The 24,210-nt window shown below is 47.3% G+C and overlaps 6 protein-coding genes across 10 annotated transcripts; 2 read left to right on the top strand and 4 right to left on the bottom strand.

Moving 5' to 3' along the window:
- Window positions 1–152: 152 nt before the first annotated feature.
- Window positions 153–1,727, bottom strand: LOC143369694 (transmembrane protein 222). Of its 2 annotated transcripts, none has more exons than XM_076813967.1 (4): window positions 1,560–1,727; window positions 1,149–1,359; window positions 951–1,081; window positions 153–881 (listed from the first exon to the last, which is right to left on the bottom strand). In XM_076813967.1, exons 1-4 carry the CDS (start codon window positions 1,691–1,693, stop codon window positions 800–802), a joined length of 558 nt encoding a protein of 185 aa, XP_076670082.1. In that variant the 5' UTR covers window positions 1,694–1,727; the 3' UTR covers window positions 153–799. The 2 variants fall into 2 exon arrangements, with proteins under 2 accessions (XP_076670082.1, XP_076670084.1); XM_076813969.1 differs by having other exon boundaries at window positions 1,439–1,571.
- Window positions 1,728–2,079: 352 nt separating this feature from the next.
- Culd (CUB and LDLa domain) lies at window positions 2,080–7,061 on the top strand. 2 transcript variants are annotated; one of them, XM_076813937.1, is made up of 11 exons: window positions 2,080–2,206; window positions 2,427–2,757; window positions 2,855–3,024; window positions 3,116–3,339; window positions 3,752–4,106; window positions 4,169–4,375; window positions 4,456–4,575; window positions 4,642–4,875; window positions 5,079–5,253; window positions 5,331–5,554; window positions 5,654–7,061. In XM_076813937.1, the coding sequence occupies exons 1-11, from the start codon at window positions 2,185–2,187 to the stop codon at window positions 6,751–6,753; spliced, it is 3,162 nt and encodes a 1,053-aa protein (XP_076670052.1). In that variant the 5' UTR covers window positions 2,080–2,184; the 3' UTR covers window positions 6,754–7,061. The 2 variants fall into 2 exon arrangements, with proteins under 2 accessions (XP_076670052.1, XP_076670051.1); XM_076813936.1 differs by having other exon boundaries at window positions 5,064–5,253.
- On the bottom strand, window positions 6,848–10,739 carry LOC143369685 (uncharacterized). The gene is made up of 5 exons (XM_076813942.1): window positions 10,595–10,739; window positions 9,426–9,778; window positions 9,042–9,336; window positions 8,353–8,967; window positions 6,848–8,277 (listed from the first exon to the last, which is right to left on the bottom strand). Exons 2-5 carry the CDS (start codon window positions 9,601–9,603, stop codon window positions 7,353–7,355), a joined length of 2,013 nt encoding a protein of 670 aa, XP_076670057.1. The 5' UTR covers window positions 9,604–9,778; window positions 10,595–10,739; the 3' UTR covers window positions 6,848–7,352.
- Window positions 10,740–10,985: 246 nt separating this feature from the next.
- Impe1 (Ecdysone-inducible gene E1) lies at window positions 10,986–15,899 on the bottom strand. Its single transcript, XM_076813950.1, is given in 6 exon segments — window positions 10,986–11,218; window positions 11,423–11,677; window positions 12,691–13,647; window positions 13,725–13,856; window positions 13,931–14,093; window positions 14,711–15,899. Coding segments are annotated over 6 exon segments (1,581 nt in total). The 5' UTR covers window positions 14,765–15,899; the 3' UTR covers window positions 10,986–11,198.
- Window positions 15,900–16,403: 504 nt separating this feature from the next.
- On the top strand, window positions 16,404–19,234 carry LOC143369688 (elongation factor Tu). Its single transcript, XM_076813951.1, has 6 exons — window positions 16,404–16,562; window positions 16,758–16,810; window positions 16,879–17,044; window positions 17,127–17,434; window positions 18,226–18,887; window positions 18,977–19,234. Exons 1-6 carry the CDS (start codon window positions 16,526–16,528, stop codon window positions 19,158–19,160), a joined length of 1,410 nt encoding a protein of 469 aa, XP_076670066.1. The 5' UTR covers window positions 16,404–16,525; the 3' UTR covers window positions 19,161–19,234.
- Window positions 19,235–19,374: 140 nt separating this feature from the next.
- Window positions 19,375–23,856, bottom strand: Ran (RAN, member RAS oncogene family). Of its 3 annotated transcripts, XM_076813965.1 has the most exons (5): window positions 23,370–23,672; window positions 22,539–23,018; window positions 20,561–22,364; window positions 20,253–20,416; window positions 19,375–19,990 (listed from the first exon to the last, which is right to left on the bottom strand). In XM_076813965.1, exons 2-3 carry the CDS (start codon window positions 22,968–22,970, stop codon window positions 22,149–22,151), a joined length of 648 nt encoding a protein of 215 aa, XP_076670080.1. In that variant the 5' UTR covers window positions 22,971–23,018; window positions 23,370–23,672; the 3' UTR covers window positions 19,375–19,990; window positions 20,253–20,416; window positions 20,561–22,148. The 3 variants fall into 3 exon arrangements, with proteins under 3 accessions (XP_076670080.1, XP_076670081.1, XP_076670079.1); XM_076813966.1 differs by lacking the exon at window positions 23,370–23,672 and adding an exon at window positions 23,679–23,856 and having other exon boundaries at window positions 20,253–22,364; XM_076813964.1 differs by having other exon boundaries at window positions 20,253–22,364.
- Window positions 23,857–24,210: the final 354 nt, after the last annotated feature.

Here is a 24,210-nt window from a genome sequence, read left to right as displayed (position 1 = left end):
CCCAAGACGCGACCGTATATCCTAGCGGTAACTTGTATCCATACGTCCCTTCTGTCCCAGATTATTCAAACGCCTCGTCGACCTATTTGCCCAAGGATCACAGTCAGGAGGAAGTTACGCACTACTTGAATGGCATACCGTTTAAATTATGTAAACAACTTGAAATTAGTACGAACAGCGACCCGGAGACCGATAGACTCAGAATTGACGAAATTTTATCATTCGTAGATAGAATAGATAGTCGGAGTTATGATTATAGCTTTTCAGTCGAGGAAAGCGTTATAGCAGAGATGAATAGTAGAAGTAACGAGTGAGCGTGGCGTCTATTCTGGCGGACATCGATGCTGACATCCTATGATTTTCTGCCCACTCGTGAAAAAGCTTATTCTTAGTTTAGGATCAGCTATTCCTCCTATTCCTGCTCTCTTGTCTAACATTAGCGGTCGTTTCTACAAAATGCACGGCCAATGGCTACTCTCGAAAACTTACATATCGAGGTCTAACTAAGCGACACATTTACGTATTCTCCTAGGTAAGAGTATGAATGTATTTCTCAAAGGACGATTCTTAAAATCACGTTTTTGTATTGCAATGTATCGTTCGCCGGTACTCCGAACCGCTTGTGCTATATAGCATGCCGTGATATTGTACAGCTGTATGATACGCTTAATTTTAAAATGGCAACCCATGTTTGTAATAAATATTGAATTACGAAACTGTGCTTGCTTCCCTGGAAATAAACATTTACCCTCGGAGTCGCAGATGCGCGCTCTGCGTGGAGTTTGAATCGGCGACCAACTTATAGTAGAAACAGGCAAACCAATGCGACGACGGCGGCTAAGAAGCAAAATGGCATCCAGGTTTTGAGAAAACCTAGAAAACTGAAAGAGAAATGCGTCCTTGCATGTTGGTGCGTCAAGGATATGCGTACATTCTACGTAAGTCCTTACCTTACATATTTTCCATGTACTAGCATGAGAAACGCTAGGTTTACCATGTTCCAACCATTTGAATCGTCGTACGACATTAAATTCAAGGCCTTACCCACGTGAGAATGGCAGTTGTCGCAGAATATATTATGCTGCGAAGGAAACAAGCATTTGCAGAGGGACAACTGGATAAAGTTTGCGCGTTTCCTCAACACTAACCATTCTAGTCTTGTACATTTCGCTAGCTTCCGCAACTGCGGAGTCCCATCCTTGACCGCCTCCTTTTGCTTTGGTGTAGTTCAATTGCCAGTATTTAGTGGGCTTTCCAAAAGCCATATTATCTTCGCTTACGTGATACGGACCCGCGAAATCCCGTATCACACCGGTGGAAGTAGCAATGCCCATGTGGCCGATAACCGGTAAAAAATACCTTAACAATAAAATGGGAACGATCACTTTGAGAGGATGCTACCCGATCCGATATGCTATATCGATACCAGTCTACAGACCATGATCGATCGCGATCTGGCGAACAATCTGATATATGTACAAGCGGAATGACAAGCAGTGCGAGCATGGACGCAATAAAAATTCTAAAATTGTCGTAGGTTATTCTGCACTTTTCCTTACGTTAAAATTGGAATCGGTGTCCAGACTATACAGAATGGAAATCTCTGTTTTACTGGATCTATAGCAGAGGGAATCATGTTTAATGTACCACCCGAGGAACCTAGCACACCGGTCAACAATTTACTATCTTCCATAATTTTCACGCTGCGACGCGCCCGCGCCTTTAGAGCACTTTAGAGACATCTGATGAGACTTTGATCGTCACTGTTCCAGCGCAGTCATTGGCGCGCATTACGATATTTGCAACGCGATTGTAGCAAGCAACACGATGCGTTGGTCCCATTTGACGGAAATATCTGCACGTACATACAAGTACGAAGTACGAATAGATTGTTTTACTCGAAATCAGTACGTTGCAGCATTGAAGTCTTTTTCCTGTCGTGATACACCTGATTCGCAAGGCACGTTCAGTGTGACAAAAGGCGGGATTAACATCCAACAGTTGAAAATTACATAAACTCGTTGGAAGTTTGGATGGCAAAGAGGCGGAACGTGCAAAGGATACCATAGCAATGCTATATGCCATAATAAGAAGGTACGTAACAGCGTTGCGAACTAATGAAATTACGCGGGTAATCGCAATGGGTTTCTCGAGTGGCAGAACGCCTTTTTCCGTCAGAGGAAGATGTACCGTCCGTTTTTACGCGGTAAGTTTCCCGGTGATGTTGCGAAATCCGATTTCTCGCAATTCATTCACCAGCCTACGAAAGAGCATGGGAGCGAGTTAGGCGGCGCGGGCGGGGGGGCCGGCGCGCGCGAGCTCGCGAGCTAGCGCGCCTATGAGCGGAACAAAGCGAGCGAGAGTAGTGTAAATGTAAAGGAAAATTAAATGCAACGCATGGCTAGCCGTTACGTTCGTGTTGATAGGGATTCTGGCGATACTGTGGTGGTCAATGGCCGCGGAGGGCCAAGTGAACAATGTGATGGTCCGAAACGAGGATATCTGTGGTGCTCAGAACGGGCGGCGGTTGTACCTGGAGCTGGGCGAGAAAGGCATTTTGTACGCGACGAACGTTTCATTCGCAAAGAACGAAGCGAGGCAGGATGGTTCGCGAGTGTACGCGAGCAACAGCTCTCACGCGCAGTGTACTCTGGAGCTGGTGACATGCCCATCCTGCGTGATAATTCTGACGTTCCAGAGTATCGCGTTGCCGCACCATTGCGGCGACGGCAGCGTCACGATGGATAGTCCGTGCAGGTAACGATCTAACGATTGCCGCGCCGCGGCCGGCAGAGTTGCCGCGGGCTCTCCGAAATGTTGGCGGAAGAATCAGTGCATGTTGCTTTCCGTTCAGGTGTGATTACGTGTGGATCTCGGAGCCGCCGTACGAGGACGTGTCCGGGACTCCGTTTTGCGGACTGTATGCGCCGATCACGTACAGATCGAGCACCAGAACATTGTCAATCACTCTGCTATACAGCCAGTCGCACATGCACGCGTTTACGCTGGAATACACGGCTGAAAGTAAGTTGAAGTAAGTGCGCGCCGCGCCGCGTCCAGTCGAGCGGTTCATTGATATATTTCCCTATGTCCTTCTCTCATCTCTGTCCGATAGGGAACAGACTGCATCTGAGAGGTACAGAATTGGCGGCGACCGGTCAACCGGCCAAGGGGCTGAACAGTACCGGTGGAGGAATTTTAACGTCCCCGTTCTTTCCCGCTCGTTATCCTCGCGATCTGGGCTTGGAGTATATAATCACGTGCCCCAGCCAAGCACCCTCCTGTCGCATCAGGCTCCTGTTCAGCGACTTTCAGCTGGCGACGGTGTCTATAATGGAAGTAAGTGATGTTACTTGTCAGAAACTAAATAGGTACTTGGCTACTTGGTTTCAATTTCGGTCGAAAAAATGACTTTTTTCACATCTCTCCATCGATTTCACCTGAACTACTGAACCGATTTGGAAATTTTATGAGGTACATTTGTTTGTGATTAAATTATCTTTAATTTGATATAATGTTCGACCATATAGGTTATTCGCAACACGAGATATTCGCAATTAAGTGGGACCACCTTTTTGACAGGCAGGTAAAAAGTTCACCTGTCGATATCTCGAAAACTTATCCATAGAAATTTTACGGGCCATTTTACATAAGAGAAAAATAGTGGCATCTGCTGCGCAAATTTTTTTTTACTTTGTAAACTAGTGCTATCGTTCCCGTAATCTGCTATCCGGTGATTTGCGAGTTGCAGTTCTACGATTGGAACGGACAGCGTCTAGACGTGAGCAGTGGCGCCAAGTTTCGTCCACCGGTGATAATGAGCTCCGGCCCGTCCTTGTTGATACGATTCTACGCGAACGGCGGCACTGGACTAGGTTACAAGGCTTTCTACTCGTTTGTCATCGGTCACGCGTTCGACAAGTCCGTCCAACCGATCACCGACTGCGGTGGCTACGTAGAAAATCTCGGCGGTGCTATCACCATGATGGACATGGTCGACGAAGGGGTAAAGACCTACGACTGTGTGTGGCTGATTCGGCCGCCTAAAAACTTTTTGCACATGAAGACGCATATGTACCTAAAGGTGGTCACGTTTGCAGACATGGGTGAGTTCACCCAGACCTGTAAGTTAACTCCTCTCTTCTCGCCGTTCTCGTTATCCTTTTAGCCGGAAATACCGAACTGGTGGTAAAACAGGGTCCGACCTCGGCCCTCTTGCCGCTCGAAATATTAAGGCACCCGGCGAGTCAAGTACAGCCACCCAGGCACAGGGAACACGTTGCCCCAGTGACCAGCGGCTTCCACGTCAGCCTTCGGGGAACGTTTGGCCCATCTTCGCATATGGCGATCGCCTACGCCGCATTCAGCTACATGGGTAGGTGTGTTTGCGCGACAAACTAGCTAAAACTTCGTTGCGTTCAGATGCAACCCGTAATAATTCTACACCTAACGCAGATTGCTTCGCGGGTTCCGATTTCCTGTGTCGGAATCATAGATGCATACCGAATCAGCTAAACTGTGACGGATTCGATCATTGCGGCGACAACAGCGACGAGCCGACTAGCTGCTACAGAGGTACATACCTGTGCCGAAATATGCAGGTATCATCTCTCCATTGACGACTGCTCCGTTTGTTGGCAGATTGGGAAATGGAGCCGCAGGATCGAAAGTGGCACGTGAACAAGGCTAATTACTATTTTCCGAAGATCGATCGATACCCCGACTTGAAAACGGCTACCCTTGTGTTCGTTGCGAGTAGCCTCGGTCTGATCGTTCTCATATCAGCCCTGATCATTCTGTTGTACAGAATGGGCGCCAGGGCGAGGCAGCAGAGGGAATTGCAGTCGAGACTGCAAACGATCAGCGAGCTATTAGGTAGGATGACGATGTTCCCGGTCTACCGACGCTAGAAGCCACCTACCTATGACCTATGTCTATGCGTTTGGCAGGATAAAAGTCTGTCTCGAGTTTCTTTTGCGCGCGGGTGGGGTTTTATTCGCGGCAGCTAAACAGCCTAAGCTTAGAGCGTCGCGTAGTTAACTTCTCACCGTCACTTTGGACAGTGTTGAACATTGCAGACGGTGCACGAATCGACGAGATCTCAGTGTCGGACGACCCACCGGTCTACGAGGCTCCGCCTGGCTATGACGAGGTCGTCAAGCTCGGGCTGGACGCGGAAATCGTCGCTCGGAAGAAGAGACGAGGATTTGGCCGAGAATCGCGCGGAACAAGCTCACCGGGCCAGAACTGCTCGTGAGTGACCTACCCCTCTCGTAGATATCTATTTTCCCGCCGTTTCTCTATTTCGCCAATTCTTTTGCTGACCGGAGGTTGGACGTTGGCCGATCTTCCGCTTGTTCGACGATGGAGGCCACTACGGCGAGCACCAGTCGCGGTAGTTGGGCCAGACCGTTACCAAACGCCGACGTTAATTCCATTCCGCAGAACCGTGCCACCTGTTTACCAGAGAGCCCTCCACCGCCGTACGTCACCCCTCCGGAATCGACGTCGCGAAGCTTCGCTCTGCCAGGCCCAACGACCGCCTCGAGTGCGCGTGAGTAGCATTTTTCATTCCGCGTTCTTTTACTCGCGGATATCTCCAAATCGCGGCCAGTCCGCAGACGCTTCTCACGCTCGAATGTTGATCGGCCAGACGCGAGCGAGCAATCGGATATCAGCCACGAAGAGGAGGAGACGGGGCGGCGATCGCGACGGGACTGGTTCCGCGGGGCCGGACAGTTTTCGCTATCACTATCAGGGAGCTGTGAGCCGCCGACGGATTCTCCCAGCCGAGCATCCTTACCGGTTGAGGCGGAATTTTTCGGTGCGTATCTACGAAATCATGAGGCTCCCAGTTCGATTCGCACGGCCGATGCCTCCTGTGATTCGCAGCCGAGGAGCTCTTGCGCTGCCTCGACCGACACCGAGCCGGATTGTGGAGGACGAGGAGGCGGAGACGGAGGCAGAGGCGGACAACAAGTCGAGCCACAGCACGACAGAACCACCGTCGAGGACAATATTAATACTTTGTGCCACCAGTGCAGTTGCGAGGGTGCCTGTGTTTGTGCGATAGCTGCGCGGTCGCCTGTGGCCGACGCAGAACGGAAGCGCGATGGCGTTCCTCTTCGGCCGATCGGCGTGCTACCCAACAAACAGGTGGCTGGCAACGCTGAAGAGGAACAGGAAAAGAGAAAAGACGGAGAGGGCGGGGAGGACCCGGAGCAGAGTTGCTGTCGATCGAGGAGCACGATCGTTAGACTGCTGGGCGCGAGAACGGGAAGATTGCAGAGCGGAAGTGGCGGAAGCGGTGGTCCAACGACGACAACCTTGACGAGGAAATTCTCGGTTCATCCACGCGACGGGCACGTTGGCAAGGTACCGAGGATCGGATCGACCAACAGTTACGAGAAACTGAGCAACGACGAGTTGGAGATTACGCGAAAGACAGTCCTGTACGCTTCCGATCCGACATCGATTGACTCGGGCGATCAACGACGACGAGTTCGAGGAGTTCGACGATACTCGAGCTGCGATTTGGGTAATCTCTGTGAAGGTGTCACAGTTCTGGACGGATTGTTGGTGCGAAAAGGTGTGGCAGTCGCGCATGGTCGCAAACAGTCGGTGACGGTTATGTTGTTCGGCACCCCAGCGCACGGAACGTTCCACCGGCGAACAACCGACGAAGACGACGACGAGGCGGTTCGGGAGATGATTCGGGCCTCGCGCCTCAGTTTCGACGCTATGCCCAATTGATCAGGCAAAGTCTAAATCGTTCTGTGTACTTATGTCTCTGTATGCATTCTCGTTGGCGATTCGAAGGAACATGAGCGAGAAAAGCAGATGTAAATATGTTGCGAGCAGTGGTTTATTTAGTGTCATCCATTTTCCAAAAAGGATCGTTGTTGGGTAACGCGCGCTGATCGGGATTCGGGACTAAGTAGATACATACATAGGTACGTTCGTCTCTTCTCGATATCATTTCGAGCAGCGCAGCGCGCCTTCGATGTATGTAAGTAAATGGCATTTAAAGACGTATTAAAATATATATATACACACACATACATACATATGTATATATACATATAGATATATGTAGTATACCTATACATATAGATGTGAATGTGCACACATGTACGATGTGTTTACCTTTACGCGTGTATGTACACACGGTACATGCGTGTTTCGTCGCAAGTTTTTCGATATGCTTCGTAATTCGTAATTAGAAACTCGATTTGTTTCTCCGCAGCAGAGAGGAGTTTGCGATCGAGCGATCCAGTTTGGCACGTTGGCAATCGCCAGATTGGCTGGTAGCCGTGGTACATACACAGGTGCCACCGCGATTGAGACGTTCTCTATCTGAGACAGTGACAATACTGTTTCATTCCACGATCGAGACACTTGGCGGATGTAGCGTAAGAGTTGATCCTACTGACATCGTGGTCAGACACGGTGTAAGTGCCGTTCTCGTGGTATCGCACAGTGACCTCGAACTTGCCATCCCCGGGGCTGACTTGAATCATGTAAAAGAAGGCGAGGCCGGTGGAGTTCGCAAAGTCGATGGCGCGATCCACGCGATGGAGTTTCTTGAGGTGAAGTTTCGCGCATAGCCGTCTACCCTTTTTGTCCCTGTACGCATCGGCGTCGAGGAGGCTGTCCACGTGCTCGAGGAAGACTCGAGCTCCTCCGAGAACCAGCGGATCTTGGGGGTCGGCGGACTTGAAGGCGGTGCAGGCGCACCAGTGTGTGGAGATGCCGACGTCGGAGCAACCTCTCTCCCGCGGCACCGGGCCGAACAGGCTCCGGCATCCGGTACAGGCCGGCGAGGGGTCCGCCTGACCGCCCGACAAGCCCAGTACCTCTCGGAGCGTCTCGTAGAGGTCGAACGGCGAGGTGAGCCGATGTTGATTGACGAGCAGCGACGAATACGCGTCCGGCCGCTCAGCTCGAAACCACTCTGGCAGCCAGAGATAGAGGAAGGGTAGCCTCTCCTCGTACCAGCCGACAAAAGTGTTTCTGATCGGTCCCCATCGCATCCCGTGATCGCTCAGGAACACGATCATCGTGTCGTTGAGCACGCCCTCGCGTTCCATGTACCTTAGCTTGCTCACCAGTCGACCGTCCATCGAGGAGAGCCCGTTGGCGTTTTCATGGCTGACGCTGGTCGTCCAGAAGAAACCCAAGTACGGCAGATCGATAAAGGTCCGCGCGAACTCGACCGCGTAGTCGAGGATTCTATCGAAGCTGGTCTCGGGTCCGGTGCAATACTTTAGGCCGAATCTGCAACAGGGGCAAGCGCGTGATTGAGCCGTAGGAGTCATCACCCCCATCGCTCTCTCCACTCCCGTTTCCTACCTTTTCTTCACCTTAAGAAGCTTCTCGCAGGCGAGCATGTACGGCCGAAGGTAATAGTCGGTCGGCGGTTCGACGAAACCGACTTTAAGATAGTTGAAGGTGTTGAGCCCGGTCTCGTCTTCGCCGTAACCGGTCACGTAGCCGGCGTCGCGGAACTTGTGCCACAAAAAGGGACATTGGTCCAAGTTGTATGGGACGGTCGGCTTGCATCTCGAGTAAGCCTGAGCTTGATTTTGACCGGTCAGTATCGCCATCAGGTTCGGGAAGGTATTGTCTGCCATCTTGTTGTATCCGTTCAAACGGACCCAGCCTGTCTCAAGTAAATGCTTCTCGGTGGTTGTTGCAGTGCGCATAAAGTTGAGCCGACTGACGCTGTCGATACCGAGCACGAGGACGCTCAGCTTCCTCGACAGGGCTAGGCTAGACGGTTGGCTCGCGTTGCTTCGCAAACGTTGGCGAACTTTGTCGAGGTTTAGGACAGGGTGAACGTTCTCGTAGATCGGCTTGCCTCTCGCCGCTCCTCGCCCTTTAGATTTCACCCTGCAGCTCACCATCACCGCTTCCACGTCGCCGCGTATGGTCGTTCCGCCGTCTAACTTCTCGCACCGTTTCACCCTAATAAAAACGTATAGGTGCATACCTATGTATCATGTATCCAATACCTACCCGATACCTATGTAGATACTCACACGATCGACGAGTCAAAGTTGCCGTCTTTATTCGTCTTCTCCCCCGCCGGTTGTTTCTCGGATCTGAGAACGGCCGACCAGCAGCACTCTAAGCCGGGATGCCGTGCCGTCGCTTGCGGATCGAGCAGCAGCACCGCGCTACCGTTTTCGTCCCTCGACAGTCTCGTGAATCGGGCCTCGCTCGAGCAGCTCTCGAATCTTTCCCTCTTCACGTAGAAGCGAATGGACGGGTCCAGCGGCTCCTTGGACAGCATCTGGCATCGCGGATTCCATACCAGGTAGCCCTCCACCGTTCCTGACGTTGGCAAAGTGTATGTAGAATAGCCCTGGGGCCTGGAACTTCGCCCCGTCGTCTACTCTGGTGAGCAGACTCTGAGAACTCACCTTCCGCGACGTTGTACGACTTGTACAAGGACGGATATCGCGACTCAAAGTCGTAATCCACCTCGGACGAGGCAACGTACAGGCTCGCTAAAAGCGCGGCCGGTAACAGCAACAGAACCAGGCCGGGTCGTCGGCGAACGCACTCGACCAAGCGCGATCTTTTGCTGGTTGGACGCATAATCGCGTCGTTGGAGAGTCACCAATTTTCGCCAATTTGCAGCGGTTCAACGATTCCCCCAACCTTGCGTTTGTCGTTCGCCAGAGCATCTCGACGCGACACTAGTCATCGAGCGACTAGTGGCTTATCCGTTTTGCGATCTCGTAACCGATGCAATCCAGGTACGGATAGTGACCTAGTAGTGGTAATGCACACAGTCAAACAAGATGCAATGATTAAAGGGCGGTGGACGTAAGGAGGGCAGGAAATATAACCGCGTCTGATCTGTATCTTTATTTTGCTGAAAGACAGTACTGTACAACAGCGAAGGCCAGTTTGAGTGATTTGGGAGCCCGGGCCCCGTGATGTTTACCAAAGCCGCGCGGAGGGGGAGCTCGAAAGCCAATGATAAAACTGTAAGAGTGTAATTAGTAGCGTGTGGTGCAGGCTCGTACCCCTAGACCGAAATAATTGGCCCCCAAGAATCTCAGTGATTCAAGCCTATCGTACGGGTATGAGGCTGCGCCGCGCTACTACGGTTCTCCCTGTCCGTTGCGCGCCCACGTAATCATTGGCTTTGGAGCTCCCCTTCCGCGCGGCTCTGGTAAACATCATGGAGTCCGGGCTCCCAAATGACTCCAATTGGCCTTCGCTGCTGCATAAAGTCGACAGTCGTCCACCTTTAAGGCCCCCGGCGTGCTCGCTGGTGTACGGGAACCTTCGAACTTTAAACTATAAATCTACCACTTATCGAATCATGAGACGCGTAACGAGCCTGAATTGGACGGGCGACCGTTGCGCTGCTCCCGATTGTGTAACAATCACTGTCAGATTCCTGATATCTGTGGACGTTGGCCATTTCAGCCTAGGTACACGGGGACAGTGCCGAAAATCGACGAAACGCAGTTCGCAGAAAGGACGGCGGAATAGGGGTGAAGAGCGGGCGCGGCGCACGGCGAGGAGCGACGAAGACCGACGAACGCGAGGCAAGGGTGTGTTTCGATTAGTCTACCTGGTTGCCACTGTCGGTTTCTCTGGAAAGTCTCGAGTGGCGAATGTGGACAAGAAACGAGCACTGTCCAGCTAATGGATGGTCGAGGTGCTCGCACAAGTATAGGTATCGCTTGTTCGCCAACAAGACTTGGCTCGGGACTGATTGTGAGCCGCCTGGCACCGACTGACTGGCCTGAGGAAGGTCGAGCCTCGCGGGTCGCCTCTTATCGATGAGCGCCACCTCCCGAGATTTTTCCTCGATGAGCGCAGCCGCGGATAACTAGTTGACTACCCATGTCGGACCGAAACGTGGTCAAATGGAGTTTCTGCCCACCTGGCAGACCTCTTTCCCCGTGCGCGCGTAGCGAGATCTCTCTTGGAGGTTGACGCGCGAACAGGGTGAAAAACGAATTGCCGTTAGTTAGTTTTATTAGAAAAATGCTTCGACAAGTACAACGGAAAAGAAAGCAGGCTGATGGCCGTACGTCGTTTCTTCTTCAGGAGTCCAGAAGAGTCTTTGGTCATGTTCGGTGCCGCTCGTCAAGCGTACTTGACGCTTCGATCGCGTGCATCGTTACCGATTCCTATCCCCGGTTATCGCCTTCTGTCGTTTTCCGAGGGCATTAAACAAACGCCGAGCATCCTGAAACGGAAGAGATTGTAAATTATCAGAACATTTCCAGCTGTATAAGTACGTATCTCGTCCACGCGGTCCACGCGTCCCGCGCGACTGACGTACGGTATGTAATGATTCTTGCGGATGTGAGTTTCCTTCCGCGAGATGTACGTATTTAGGTATTATCGCGGTACATGGGGAAAAAAGTGGCGAAAAAATCAAGATACTGACTGCATACGGAGCATCGTTTCTCGTCAGAGCCGTCGCCGCAGCCGTCGCGACCGCTGCACGTGATCGCGTCCGAGCGGCACCTTCCGTTGTCGCACCTAAACGGACAATCCCTCGATGAGATCCTTGCGCGGTTTCGTGTCCGGCAAGCTCCTCTCGGCTCGTCGCTTCCGTCTCGGCAGGACACCACGGCGTTGCAAAACTCGTAGGCCGGCAGGCATTGCCCGTTGTTGCATCTGAACGCACCGTCGGGGCACTCTACGAAACCACTCGAAATCAATTTTATCTTATTACGCGCCGCGCCGCGCCGCTCGCGTCTGCTAGACTTAGGTAGGGCAGAGGTGGGATGAAAGGGACATTGCAATTATTTGAGAGATAAAGGATCTTTCCGCGACGAAAGTATTTTCATTTTGGAGCAACACTGACGCATGCCCAAAAACGCCTAACTGCAAGTCGCTGCCATTTCATAGACGGCGGTGATGCGCGCTTGAATTTTTTCGCGCTTCAAAGTAAAATTTTGTATGTTTTTTCGAAACGTTTTGCCGAGTGCTGTTAACAATGACTGGTTTCTTTATTACTATACCTATCTGGACTGATATTTATTCAGGAACAATAAGACATATGTTCGATAATCTTTTGCTTAATATTGTAACTGTAGAGATTAGATTTTCAATAGTGGTGTAATATTTATGATAGGGACACTCTTATTAGGATAAACCGAACATTGGTAATAAAAGAATATTTACCACGCATCAAGATGTTTTCGATCAATTTTGGTGGCAATTAAGATCTTTTAATTAACATAGTTTGTATTAATCTAAGGATTATGCGTTTGGTTCGTCGTGAAAGCAATATCCATTGTTATTTAAGTACGTAAGCTTAATGTAAAGTTTGTTACTGTGTTTATGCAACTTGAGAAAAACGGCGACTTGTAGACTTGTCGACATCGATACAACAATTTCTGTACCAGCGGAAATAATAATTAAGGGAATAATATTAATATTACCTTGCTTTATTGCACTGTCTCATTCATAAACACCCATGTCCCTTTAAACACAGCCAATTTATGAAAGGGACAAAGCACACTTTTTAGGAAAGCGTAAAATAAGGCATGTAAATACAGAGAGAAGCTTAACAGGACCGCGTACTGTTATAGCCAGAGAACTGGCCTTTCTAATGCGACCAATTAGAACTCGAATGGTTATTTAGTTTTTTACTATCCGGCCCTGAAGAAAAATGTCCCTTTCATCCCACTACTTACCCCTACTTACTTCGCCTGTTGTTGCAACCGATCTCGTCCTCGCTGTGCGGACAGTCTTGACTGCCGTCGCAGAGCTGCGCCCTCGACACGCAAACTTTGCTCTTTTCGCAGGTGAAGGCCTGTGCCGGGCATTCAGCCTCGACCCCGGTGCACCGTTCGTCCGATCCGTCCGCGCAATCTGCTCTCCCGTCGCAGACGAAGAACCAGCTAATACAGTGACCGGAGCTCCTGCACTGAAACGTCCCAGGTGCGCACCCCCTGGTCCTCGCGGAGCAGCTCGCGTTCCTTCGGGAGCCACAGTCGCAAACGCCGTCGATGCACCTAGAGTACGGGTCCGCTAGCCGACACTCCGAGTCGCAAGTGCAATCCAGTCCCAAACTGACGGCAGTAGCCGTGCTAGTTTCGTGGCGATCCGTTTTCGCGGGTCCTGCCAACCACGCGATCGAATCGGTACCATCCAGCTTGCCTGGCGCGGACTCGGTAATCGCTTCGACCACGATGGAATCGTCGTCGTCGCCGTAGCTATTGTCCGTGGACGGTCTGGTGATAAGGTTCACCGGAACCAGGGCAGCGGGTGCGTTCGTCGACGTGAAAATCGTGTCGTTTTTCAACCAAGAAATTTCAACGCCTGCAAAGATACGTAAGTAGACATGTCGCGTGGACCGCGATCACTGGTGATGACGCGAAGAGGTGTTTCAGTTACCTGTCTCCTCGTCCCGCCGATCGCCGGGGCTCAGAATTTGGTCGCTTTCCACGCTGACGCTATCCGGCTGCGCTTCTAAAGCTTGATCGTAGAGGGGCGGGGGCCTGACGAGATCATCCAGGCGACAGATATCCTTTTCGCGTCGCATTGGCGCTGTGCACTGACAACGACCGAACAGGTCAGGTATCAGAAAGTCGCAGTGAGAATTCTCCTGCCAGAGGCGACAGTGAGCGTGCTCGTAGCAAACCTCGCCGAGTTTCGCCGCTGAAATTTAATGACAAATATCTCATTAGGTAGGTGTGCAGATACAGACCGCTTCTATCGAAGTCACATCGACTTACGACCCAAACATGTGTGCCGGCGAAATTGGAGGAATCCTTCCTTACAACCGCAAACATCGCCGAAACACCCGCTATTGGCCACTTTCAGGGAACACTGCTCCTCGACCAGGCACTCTTGTCCCAAAAGTGTTGCTGCTTCCACAAAAAACCAAGGAATACTTCTCTCGACTCTGCGAGAACCATTGGAATAGCCAGGGGATACTCACCCTCGAGACAAAATGTGTCATTGTACCCGGCAAAGTAGGGTAGACAGCGACAATAGCCGAGACGACAGAAGCTACCGACCACGCTCCGCTCGCAGTCTTCGTCTCTGGTGCACTCGTCGCCTAGTTTCGTGCTTCTCGTCATTGGCGAACACAAGATCGCAAGCTGAAACTCATGAAACTTGTACCAGGTCCATCTCTCCCTCTCTCTTGAACCAAACGGCTCGTTATCAATTAGCAAAATTGTAGAATGAAACGAATCGAACGGAATCGACAGCACGTGATTCCATAGTGCCCAGGGTCTTCTTATTTTACATTTCGCGTGCCTCGCGCATGCTCCTGATCGTCTCCAAGGTTCTCACGATCGTCGGACAAAGGCCTTGCAATTTGGCGCGGGAAAACCGCGGCAAACAAAGCGAAGTAACACGGAAGAAACGATAAAGGAGCCAGAAGCTCCCGATCATTGTAGAAGAACTGCGGTCCGTGAAGAGCGCCTATCCTATAATAACGAAGACGGCTGGGCCGCTGATGCGACGAAAGAATGCGACAACCGCGTCGCGTATACGCGTGTCCTGCACCGTTATCTAAGTAGTTGCCCGTCAACGCGCGACTCATAATTTTCTTTCGCGAACCGTCTAGCCGAGTGCTAGCCTTAACACTGTTAACAGTGTTAACACTGTTGCAATCCCAGCGTTGGCGAGGGCAACGACCTACGCGATTCGTCGTCCATCGAAACTCGTAACCGGAGAGATCGTTCGTGACAAAGCGATTGTCCAGACTCACCAAGTTGTTGAGCGTGAAACACAGCAAGAAAATCGCCCCACGATTTCCAAGCATGTTTCTGTTCTGTCGGCTGTTGGATCTGACCGCTCGATTCTTTTCGCCTAAGTAGGCGAGTGTCTCTCAACTCGGGTAGTTTCTAGAGGTAACAACGCAAACAAGGTCGACTCTTGGGTGCGCGATGTTTGCGCGTTCTTCTGGATGACTGAAAGCAGACTAAGCAGCTCCCACCGACTTTCGACCCTCGTGCACGAACGATGGAAAAGCGGACACAACCGCGTTCCCTCGCTCTCCCACCTCTACCACGGTCTCGGTCTCGGTCTCGGTCTCGGTCTCGGTCGCGGTCTTGGTCTCGATTTTTTCGTTTAAATTGTCCTCCCTTGCACAGCGGGCGACGTACTCTTTCCTAGGCGAGGTTTCTAGCGCGAGATTACGCAGGTTTTTAACTTTTACCCTCGGTTTCAGGCAGGAAAACAGAAGGAAAAGGAAAGGGAAGAGGCAAATAAAGAATTCGTCTCACGCGCTAGCCGTCTCGAAATACATTGGTATTCCATCGAGAGATACAAAGACGCGACCTCAGTCACCTCGAAGCCCTCCTCTGTCGCTTGCTGGCTCACCTCCCAACCCCCGCTGCCACCTCGTTCGATCGGTTGCGTGCGGCCTTACTTTGTGATTACGTGGAATGGTCGCGCGAGAGGAAACGGTATCTCTGCTCGCCGCTTGGACGCGACACGATCCTAGCCGTTTCACCCATGGGCAATATGGGCATGCCCCGAGAATGCAACGGCTTAATTTCCGGTCCGTGACTCGAGCCGACCTGTCCACCATCGCTGAAAACTGCTTAAAGAGCAACGGAAAGCGGAAAGCGGAAAGCGGAACTCGAGGAACAGGAAGCAGCGCGATCAACTACGTCGGAATGTAAATGGGGGGTCGAGCGAAGCTCCAACTTCTTTTGTTTCAGCCAGCCGCTAGAAGACGGAAGAGACGAGGGACGGGGTCTGGAATGTGGGGTAAAGGACCCCAAAGGGAATCCCGTAAACCTGTAAATACATACGCATCGGCAAGTGGAAACCTAGTAAAAAATATGCTCAACATTTGACAGCCAGAAAATGATAATAGAACCACCGCTTTACTCGTGATTAGCTGCGAGATGCGAGAGTAAAGGATGGTAAAGTATGCCTGCAACGTTTTGCTATCTCTCCTAATTTATCTCTTTCACTATGGATGCGTCTTTATCTGCCCAAGTATCTGCGAATTATCCTATAACGACGATAATAACACCCCCCATTCCCGCTCAACGCCGTTCCATGGCTCGTTATTCTCTTAGAATTAATTAGGCCTCGGTTATTAATTATATCGCGCGTGTATTTACGTCGCGGCTCCTTTCCGTCCCATTGTCAGCAACAGATTTCTCTTTATATTTCGTCATCCCCCACGAATTAACCATCGCAATTTGCAACGACCGTCGCGTCGTTAAATTCGACCCAACCTGCGTATAATAAGAGACTAGAGGCGCTTGTTCTTGCGCCTTGGATATTCCGAAAGAATCGCGACAGACTCGGCCTGAGAGACCGATGAAAGAATGGGATGAGATAGGATGGAAGGTAAATACGGTATCTTTTTCAAGCGGTTCTGTATTCTACAAATCTTGTATTCTACATACCTACTTGAACGGTATCGAAAGAGAAAAGTTACGCAACTGGTTCGGTACTTTGCCCGCTCGTGCCGCTTGCGTCGTTGTTGCATGCGTTGGGCTAGAACGCGAGAAAATCCCTCTATCTAGTACAGGTTAAGTACAAAGAAAATTTGCGAAATACCATGGCGGTTAACTGCAGGAAAGTAATTATAAATCCCGGTAGGTAGATCGAAGCTCGAAGAAAATGTTTCCGTTGCTTTTCCACCTTTTCATGGCTGAATCGTTTTTGGCTCTCGGAGAAAAGGATGAAAGCGAGAGTAGATACGATCGTGGTGTCCCAATTCGATTCCATTAAGGTGTAAAATGCTTCGAATCGAATAGAATTGCAAGTATTAACGGTTCTTTTTTTTTCAGTACTCAGGCAAACGATGAGGCAGTTGTTTTATATCGAGCATTTTGTTAAACACGTAAGGCGATGTTAGTATAATTCCCGCGATTCGTTCGACCAAATCTCTGAACTCTATTTTTCTTCCAGCAATTTCGTAGTCAGTTATGTGCCGGATCGTTTTTACCGTGCGTGACGGCACAAAGATTCTACGCCGAGAAGAAAGTGTTCGCTAGAGACAAACCGCATTGTAATGTCGGTACCATCGGTCACGTTGATCATGGAAAAACAACGTTAACCGCTGCTATCACTAAAGGTATCGAACGTTTCTTCGTATTTCCTCGGAATCTTTCGTAAAACATCGCCGTCTCCGTGACAATTGTTCTCGTTGTTGCTAGTCCTATCCGAGAAGCAACTAGCAAAAGTCAAACAATACACCGACATTGACAATGCCCCAGAGGAGAAGGCACGTGGTATTACTATCAATGTGGCTCACATCGAGTATCAAACGGACAATCGCCACTACGGTCACACCGATTGTCCAGGACACTCTGATTATATTAAGAATATGATTACTGGTACGGCGCAAATGGACGGAGCTATTCTTGTAGTCGCAGCCACAGATGGAACTATGCCCCAAACGAGAGAGCATTTAGTTCTAGCCAAACAAATTGGCATCGAGCACATTGTTATTTTCATTAACAAGGTAAGATCCTTCCATCAGAAAATATTCTTGTAATTAAAGGGGCACTCCACCCTGAAACCACTAATAAGTTAGGGATTTTTTTGTTCGTATAAATAAAAATATAGGGCTCGGATTTTTTTATATAGTCTTAAAGCGATTTTTATTTTTGCTGGAATATATTTTTTTTACGAATAATTGTACCAAATGGCGGTGAATAAAATAACTTTCCGGAGCAGTGCAAAAAAGCTGACCCACACTCCCGGGAATGACTGGATCATCTGAGATCGAAATACAAAAAAGGTATATACACAGGAATATATTATCTTTGACCTAGCGTAGGATTTTTGCAAAATTCGAATTATTTTGGAAACTATAGCATTTTGAAGAATTGACTTTAATTTTTTACATAAAAATTTCCACTGAAATGCTTGCAAAAAATCTAATAATTGAAATATTCAAAAAATCCTACGCTAGGTCTTCGTATATCTTTTTTGTATTTCCTTCTCAGATGATCCAGTCATTCCCGGGAGTGTGGACCAGTTTTTTTGCAATGCTCCGGGAAGTCATTTTGTTTCCCGCCATTTTGTACAATTTTTCATAACAAATATAATTTTCTAGCAAAATAAAGATTGCTTTAAAACTATATAAAAAATCCAAGACCTGTATTTTTATTTATACGAACAAAAAAATCCTTAACTTCGTCTTTTGTTAGTGGCTTCAGAGTGGGGTCCCCCCTTAAGAACAAACTCTAAAGATTATGGCAACGGTCGAGGTAGCAGATTTATAACGTAAACTGTACTCTTCTTTCAAAGGTGGATGCTGCAGACGAAGAAATGACCGAGTTGGTAGAAATGGAGATACGAGATTTGTTGACAGAAATGGGTTACGATGGAAATAAAGTACCTGTCGTTAAAGGCAGTGCTCTTTGCGCGTTAGAAGGCAAGAAGCCGGAAATAGGACACGATGCCATAATGAAATTATTGGAAGCCGTTGATTCCTATATTCCGACTCCTATAAGAGACTTGGACAAACCTTTCTTACTACCGGTAGAAAATGTTTACTCGATCCCTGGTAGAGGAACAGTGGTTACAGGCAGATTGGAGCGTGGTAAAGTGAAAAAGGGCACCGACTGTGAATTGATCGGTTTCAATAAAGTTATCAAGAGCACCATAACGGGAGTAGAAATGTTTCATCAAATACTGGAAGAAGCAGAAGCCGGAGATCAATTGGGTGCTTTACTTAGAGGTTTGAAGAGAGAAGATGTCAGAAGAGGTATGGTAATGTGCAAACCAGGTAGCATCAAAGCTCACGATCACATCGAGTGTCAGATATACATGCTGACAAGTGCAGAAGGAGGTAGAAACAAATCCCTGAATCACCATATGCATGCTCAAATGTTTTGTAAAACATGGGATGTCATGAGCCAAGTTAATTTGATAAATAAAGGTTTAGTCATGCCTGGTGAAGATTTCACGTAAGTGTTAAACACGGTACTACTGTTGTAACACAACACCACACCGCACTGTACAATGAATATGGAACAGATACGGTTTCTGTTTATAGGGCGGTATTAAAATTAATCAGGCCAATGGTTTGTGAGAAGGGACAACGATTTACGTTACGTGATGGAGGAAGAACCTTGGCAACCGGAGTGATTACGGGTCTTTTGAAACCGCTGAAAGAGGAAGAGCGAAGCCAAATTCTGGAAGGTAAAAAGAAAGTAAAGCAAGAGAAGGTGCAAGTTTAAAGTATTGCATTTCTTACGAACATAAGAAATTAATTCTAATCAATTTACGCTGTCATTGACAGAGTCGTGAAAAATAGACATATATTTAGTAGTATTGTAAAATGAGTTAGTTTTATAAATTTCTTATACGTATGCATTTTCCTATGACTCCATCAGCTATTGTCGCATATTAATTTTAAGTGTTTGATGGATTCTACTAAACAACGTGTCATTATATATATATATGTTTATTTCCAAGCTGCATTTTAGACATATGCAATTAAAAAAACATCCCTTACATGCATCACTTAATAAACTGTTCTCGTACAAAACAGTTTATTCTTTTTAAATGTAGTATCACTGGAATGGTCGTTTCCACATGTCCATAACGCAACCTGATTTTTCTTCCTATTTATATAATCCTGGACGAGGGGTAAGATCGACCTACCGTCTTATTTGAGTTTGAGTCACGCGAGTAAAACACTGGCTTTGTGAAAAATCAACGGTTTTGATTTTCGGTTTTTGAGTTTCGCGATTTCTCCATTTCCCAATTCCTGCATTATTTTCATGAATTACTCGAGTACACAGGAGGGGTGGAGTGCGTGTTTTTTTTTTTTAGATTTAAGTAACATCTCTCGTTATAAGTTTATCTCTCTTCACGCGTTCCTCAACGTGATTAATAAATAGAGTGAAACCATCGTTTAACGTCAGATTCACGTGCGAGCAGTTGAAAAATATTTTAACTTTGAAAACAGTTCAGTCATGATTTATTGAATGCAATACATCATTGGTACAAGCTGCTTTCAGCAGAACAATGAAACGCTCGATTAGACGTTTCGCTTTCCTCGTTTCTGAAATTTATTTTGCTCATTAAATTTCCATGAGGAATTTTTTGGTACAGGGAGTGAATTTCAACCCCTCGGATCCACCACACACAGGTACGCCAGCATTTCCTAGGCATTCCTTATATCTCCATTGCGCATCGCATCTGGGAAGGGCCGACTTCTTCACTGCGCGTCTGTGTGTGTGGTCGGTCGGTCAAAGGGATTCAAAGTCACTCTTCCTACATACACTTTTCAACATGTAATTATGTATGTATGTACTCGCATTCACCTTCGCTTATGAAAGTAGTAAACTGTCCTCATTATCGTGGGGACAAAACATTCTTTATATATTCAAGGAATAATTCAGCAGTCATCCAACCACGTGGAATCACTCCTATCCCCCAAGTGTTAGAAACAGGTTGCCCCACTGCAGCAGGCAACCTAAAACCTAACCTAAAAATCCAACATTTTGGTAAAATATTTTACAAAATCCAACTTATTTCAGAGTAAATATTTTTTAATTTACAATAATTCTATTTAAATTATTTATCAATTTATTTTATCATGACAGATTATGTAATTATAGTAATACTTAACAATAACACAAACTAATAACGAATTGCACGTCAATCGCTGTAAAAGTACTACCATAACCTTAAATTAGTTATTACCCCCCCCCCCGCCGACCTGGTCAATCACTACGAAGTAGGAAGATTTTGTGACATATCTTGACCCCTCTTGTATATTTGAAAATATAGACATTTTTGAGTGAAATAACTTTTTCTCGCAACTTTGGACCATATTGTATACAGTTACAGTTCTTATTAATTGAAAATATGAGAAAATCATTGGCTACAACGTTACGATTTGTATATCAAATTCCATCGATTTCATAAGAATAGTAGCCGCGTGATATTTCCGACTTATCTATACATTTACAACATGTGGATCATAATCTTTTCTACATACATATATATGTATGTATAAAGGAAACGTATGTTTTTCTGTTCCCTCAAAACTGGAACTATTAGATCAATTTCGATGCGGCTTTCTTTAACGTGTAGTACAATTCCCAGGGAAGGTTTTGGGCTATATATCATCTCGATATTACTAAATGGGACTGAGTAATAAGCGAAATAGTGAAGCGGGGCAGATACATCTTATTTTACATGGCGTCCACTGTTCTGCGTGACGGTTTCCAGCACAGTGGGGATGCTAGAGGATCACAACGTTTGTCTGTACATGTATATAAAAGAAGTCCTGACTGACTCGTCAACGCCCAGCTCAAACTGTTTAATATAGAAACATGAAATTTCATGACGTACAAAAGGCCCACTAAGGATTTTTGGAAATTCCGTCCCCAAAGGGGTGAAATGTATTTTCTCGGATTCCTTAATATCTGTTAGGTCAGATTAGATATCAACTTGGTTCTTACTTACAAAGATTGGCCACACAAATGCCTAAAAACCAATTTCAGGATTTCGCCCTAAACAACCCCTAAGGGGGTGGTGAGAAGGGGTGAAATGTGTTTTCATAGTCTTTAATATCTCTTACGCCCGAAGCGAAGCGCGGGTATATTTGCTAGTAAAATATAATTGTATTCGGAACAAAAATATCTGGGCCACCGAAATATAGATATATATTTTATTATATAAAAAAAAGCATTATATTATATTTCCTACTTTTTGGGGAAGTGGGTCAATCATTGTATAGGGGTCAACATCTGTATGTCTTACCCTACGTGAATCATAATTCCTTGAAAAAAAGAATGATAGAGATTCGCGACGATAGGCTGCGCTGCGGAGCCTACTTCCGGCATATACATCGATTCGCGATCCATCGCAGCGTTTTTCCTCTAAAGCATTGTTCTAAAGTTTATATTTTATATTACTTATGTATTACTTTAACATATATTATGTTCCAAATATAATCGTTTATTTCACACTTAACAAAGAATTTCACACTTAAGAAAGAAGAGAGGCAGAGAAACGTAACACGCTTTGCCTCTGGTTGGATCATACGCCCGATTCAACAAACTAAAGATCCTCGTCGTCCTCTGGTAACGCGGTCTCCTGGGCTTCCTTGAGATCTTTCTCGATCTGTTGCTGCCACTGTGGATCTACCAAGAGGCAGAGAAACGTAACACGCTTTGCCTCTGGTTGGATCATACGCCCGATTCAACAAACTAAAGATCCTCGTCATCCTCTGGTAACGCGGTCTCCTGGGCTTCCTTGAGATCTTTCTCGATTTGTTGTTGCCACTGTGGATCCATGGTGACTTCGGGTGGAAGAAGAGCCGGCATAGCGACAAATTCCAGATTTGGATCTCCGATCAGTTTACGTGCTAGCCATAAGAAAGGTTTCTCGAAGTTGTAATTACTTTTCGCACTGATGTCATAGTACTGAAATCAGACGCCAATGTGGAGGTTTTATGTTCACGATGTGAAAAATAGAACGCATTAAGTTTAGAAACTATGATCGATAATACTGGATACTATCGAGGAGCAAGTGGGAGAGGAAAATAAGTTTAAGATGGAATGGTAAGAGAAAGTTACATATTAAAAGCAGTCTGTTACCTGTAAGTTCTTCTTCCTATGGAAAACAATGCTCTTTGCTTTCACTTTCCTATCCTTGATGTCAACTTTATTTCCACAGAGTACAATAGGTATATTTTCACAAACTCGCACCAAGTCTCTGTGCCAGTTGGGTACATTTTTGTATGTCACTCTTGACGTAACATCGAACATAATGACGGCACATTGTCCTTGAATGTAATAACCATCTCGTAGGCCACCGAATTTCTCTTGGCCAGCCGTGTCCCATACATTGAATCTAATCGGTCCTCGGTTCGTGTGGAAGATCAAAGGATGTACCTCTACGCCCAGTGTCGCGACATATTTCTTCTCAAATTCCCCCGTTAAGTGTCGTTTTACAAATGTAGTTTTTCCAGTACCACCGTCACCAACCAGAACACACTTGAAAGTAGGCATATCGGCTTCTTGTGCCATTTTGATAAATTGTTTTTGAACAATTAATCCAAGTAACAAAGTGAGAATCTGAAAAATCAACGGCAAGGATTGTTGAAGGAGTCGTTAACCAAGCAAAGTCATTTCCACGTCATTGATGACTTGTGACGCTTAGAATAAAATTAGTATAACACTGTTGGCTAGATATCGCGGTAGACGAACTGGCCACGCTATCGCACACGTTAAGGGAACTCGTGGTTTCGAAATTGCTGGAATGCACTAGACTAAATAGATCGTACCGTACCGTGCCGTACCGTACCGCACCACACCGCACCGTACCGTACCGTATCACGCGTTAAAAACGTGATCGACGACTCGTCGATCGAACAGAACTTTAAGAGAATAGAAACGACTTTCTAACTGTTAAGTAAAGACACCTACCGAAACGTTAGTTGACTGTACTTTCGATGATAGTTTGGGAAGCCGGTTGACTAGTATCCCGCGCTCTGGCAGAGGCAGCAAACCGACGTACAAAACTCACCACGTTCCCTTAAGAGAATGGCGCCTACCGTTCTACCACAGACAACTTTCGCGCTAATCTCGATACACGAGCGTGTGCAATTTTACCGAAACTACGAACGATCGATCAAGTTGGCTGTTAATTTGCATTAAAACTATGGAAATCCGAGGATGTAGATACAAAATTTCCCGGCAAGTGACGTGTACGTGAAAATGACCGATAAAACTTACCCTGCGACACAGTCGTTATGGCTCACAATGGCGTTCCTTTGACTCGACCAGTAGGGGTCCGCTTTCTCATCATTCGCTAAATACAACTAGAACCAAGTTAAAGCAATCGTCCGCTCACTGGAACAGAGAAAAAATCAATTTGAATATTTCTGCCATTCGATGATCAAAATAATGCGTGCGAAGTGAAGTTTTAAAAAATTTCACAAGAAACATGTCATGATGGAGCGACATCTATTTTATGCGCGCCATACCGAGCCGGTACATACCGAAGATTTTTAGGTTTCGATGAAAGAATGGCATGCCACTAAATAGATATGTTCGTGATATGCATAGGTGCTCTTAACATACGTGGGGCGAAGCGTTTTCACACGAGGGCGCGCCAAGTACCCTGACCATTTACGGCGGCAAATATCAAATTCGAACATCAAGCAATATTAAATATGTACAAACGATTACAAACTGAAGCTTAACACGTTCACACTTTTCAATGAAATAACCAACAAACGTTACCGAACGATACGAAAAACTTCAC

The sequence above is a fragment of the Andrena cerasifolii genome, chromosome 6 (genome assembly GCF_050908995.1).
Source record: "Andrena cerasifolii isolate SP2316 chromosome 6, iyAndCera1_principal, whole genome shotgun sequence".
Classification (NCBI taxonomy): domain Eukaryota; kingdom Metazoa; phylum Arthropoda; class Insecta; order Hymenoptera; family Andrenidae; genus Andrena; species Andrena cerasifolii.
The sequence above is the reverse complement of the archived record's forward strand: the minus strand, read 5'-3'. Positions and strand labels throughout refer to the sequence as shown.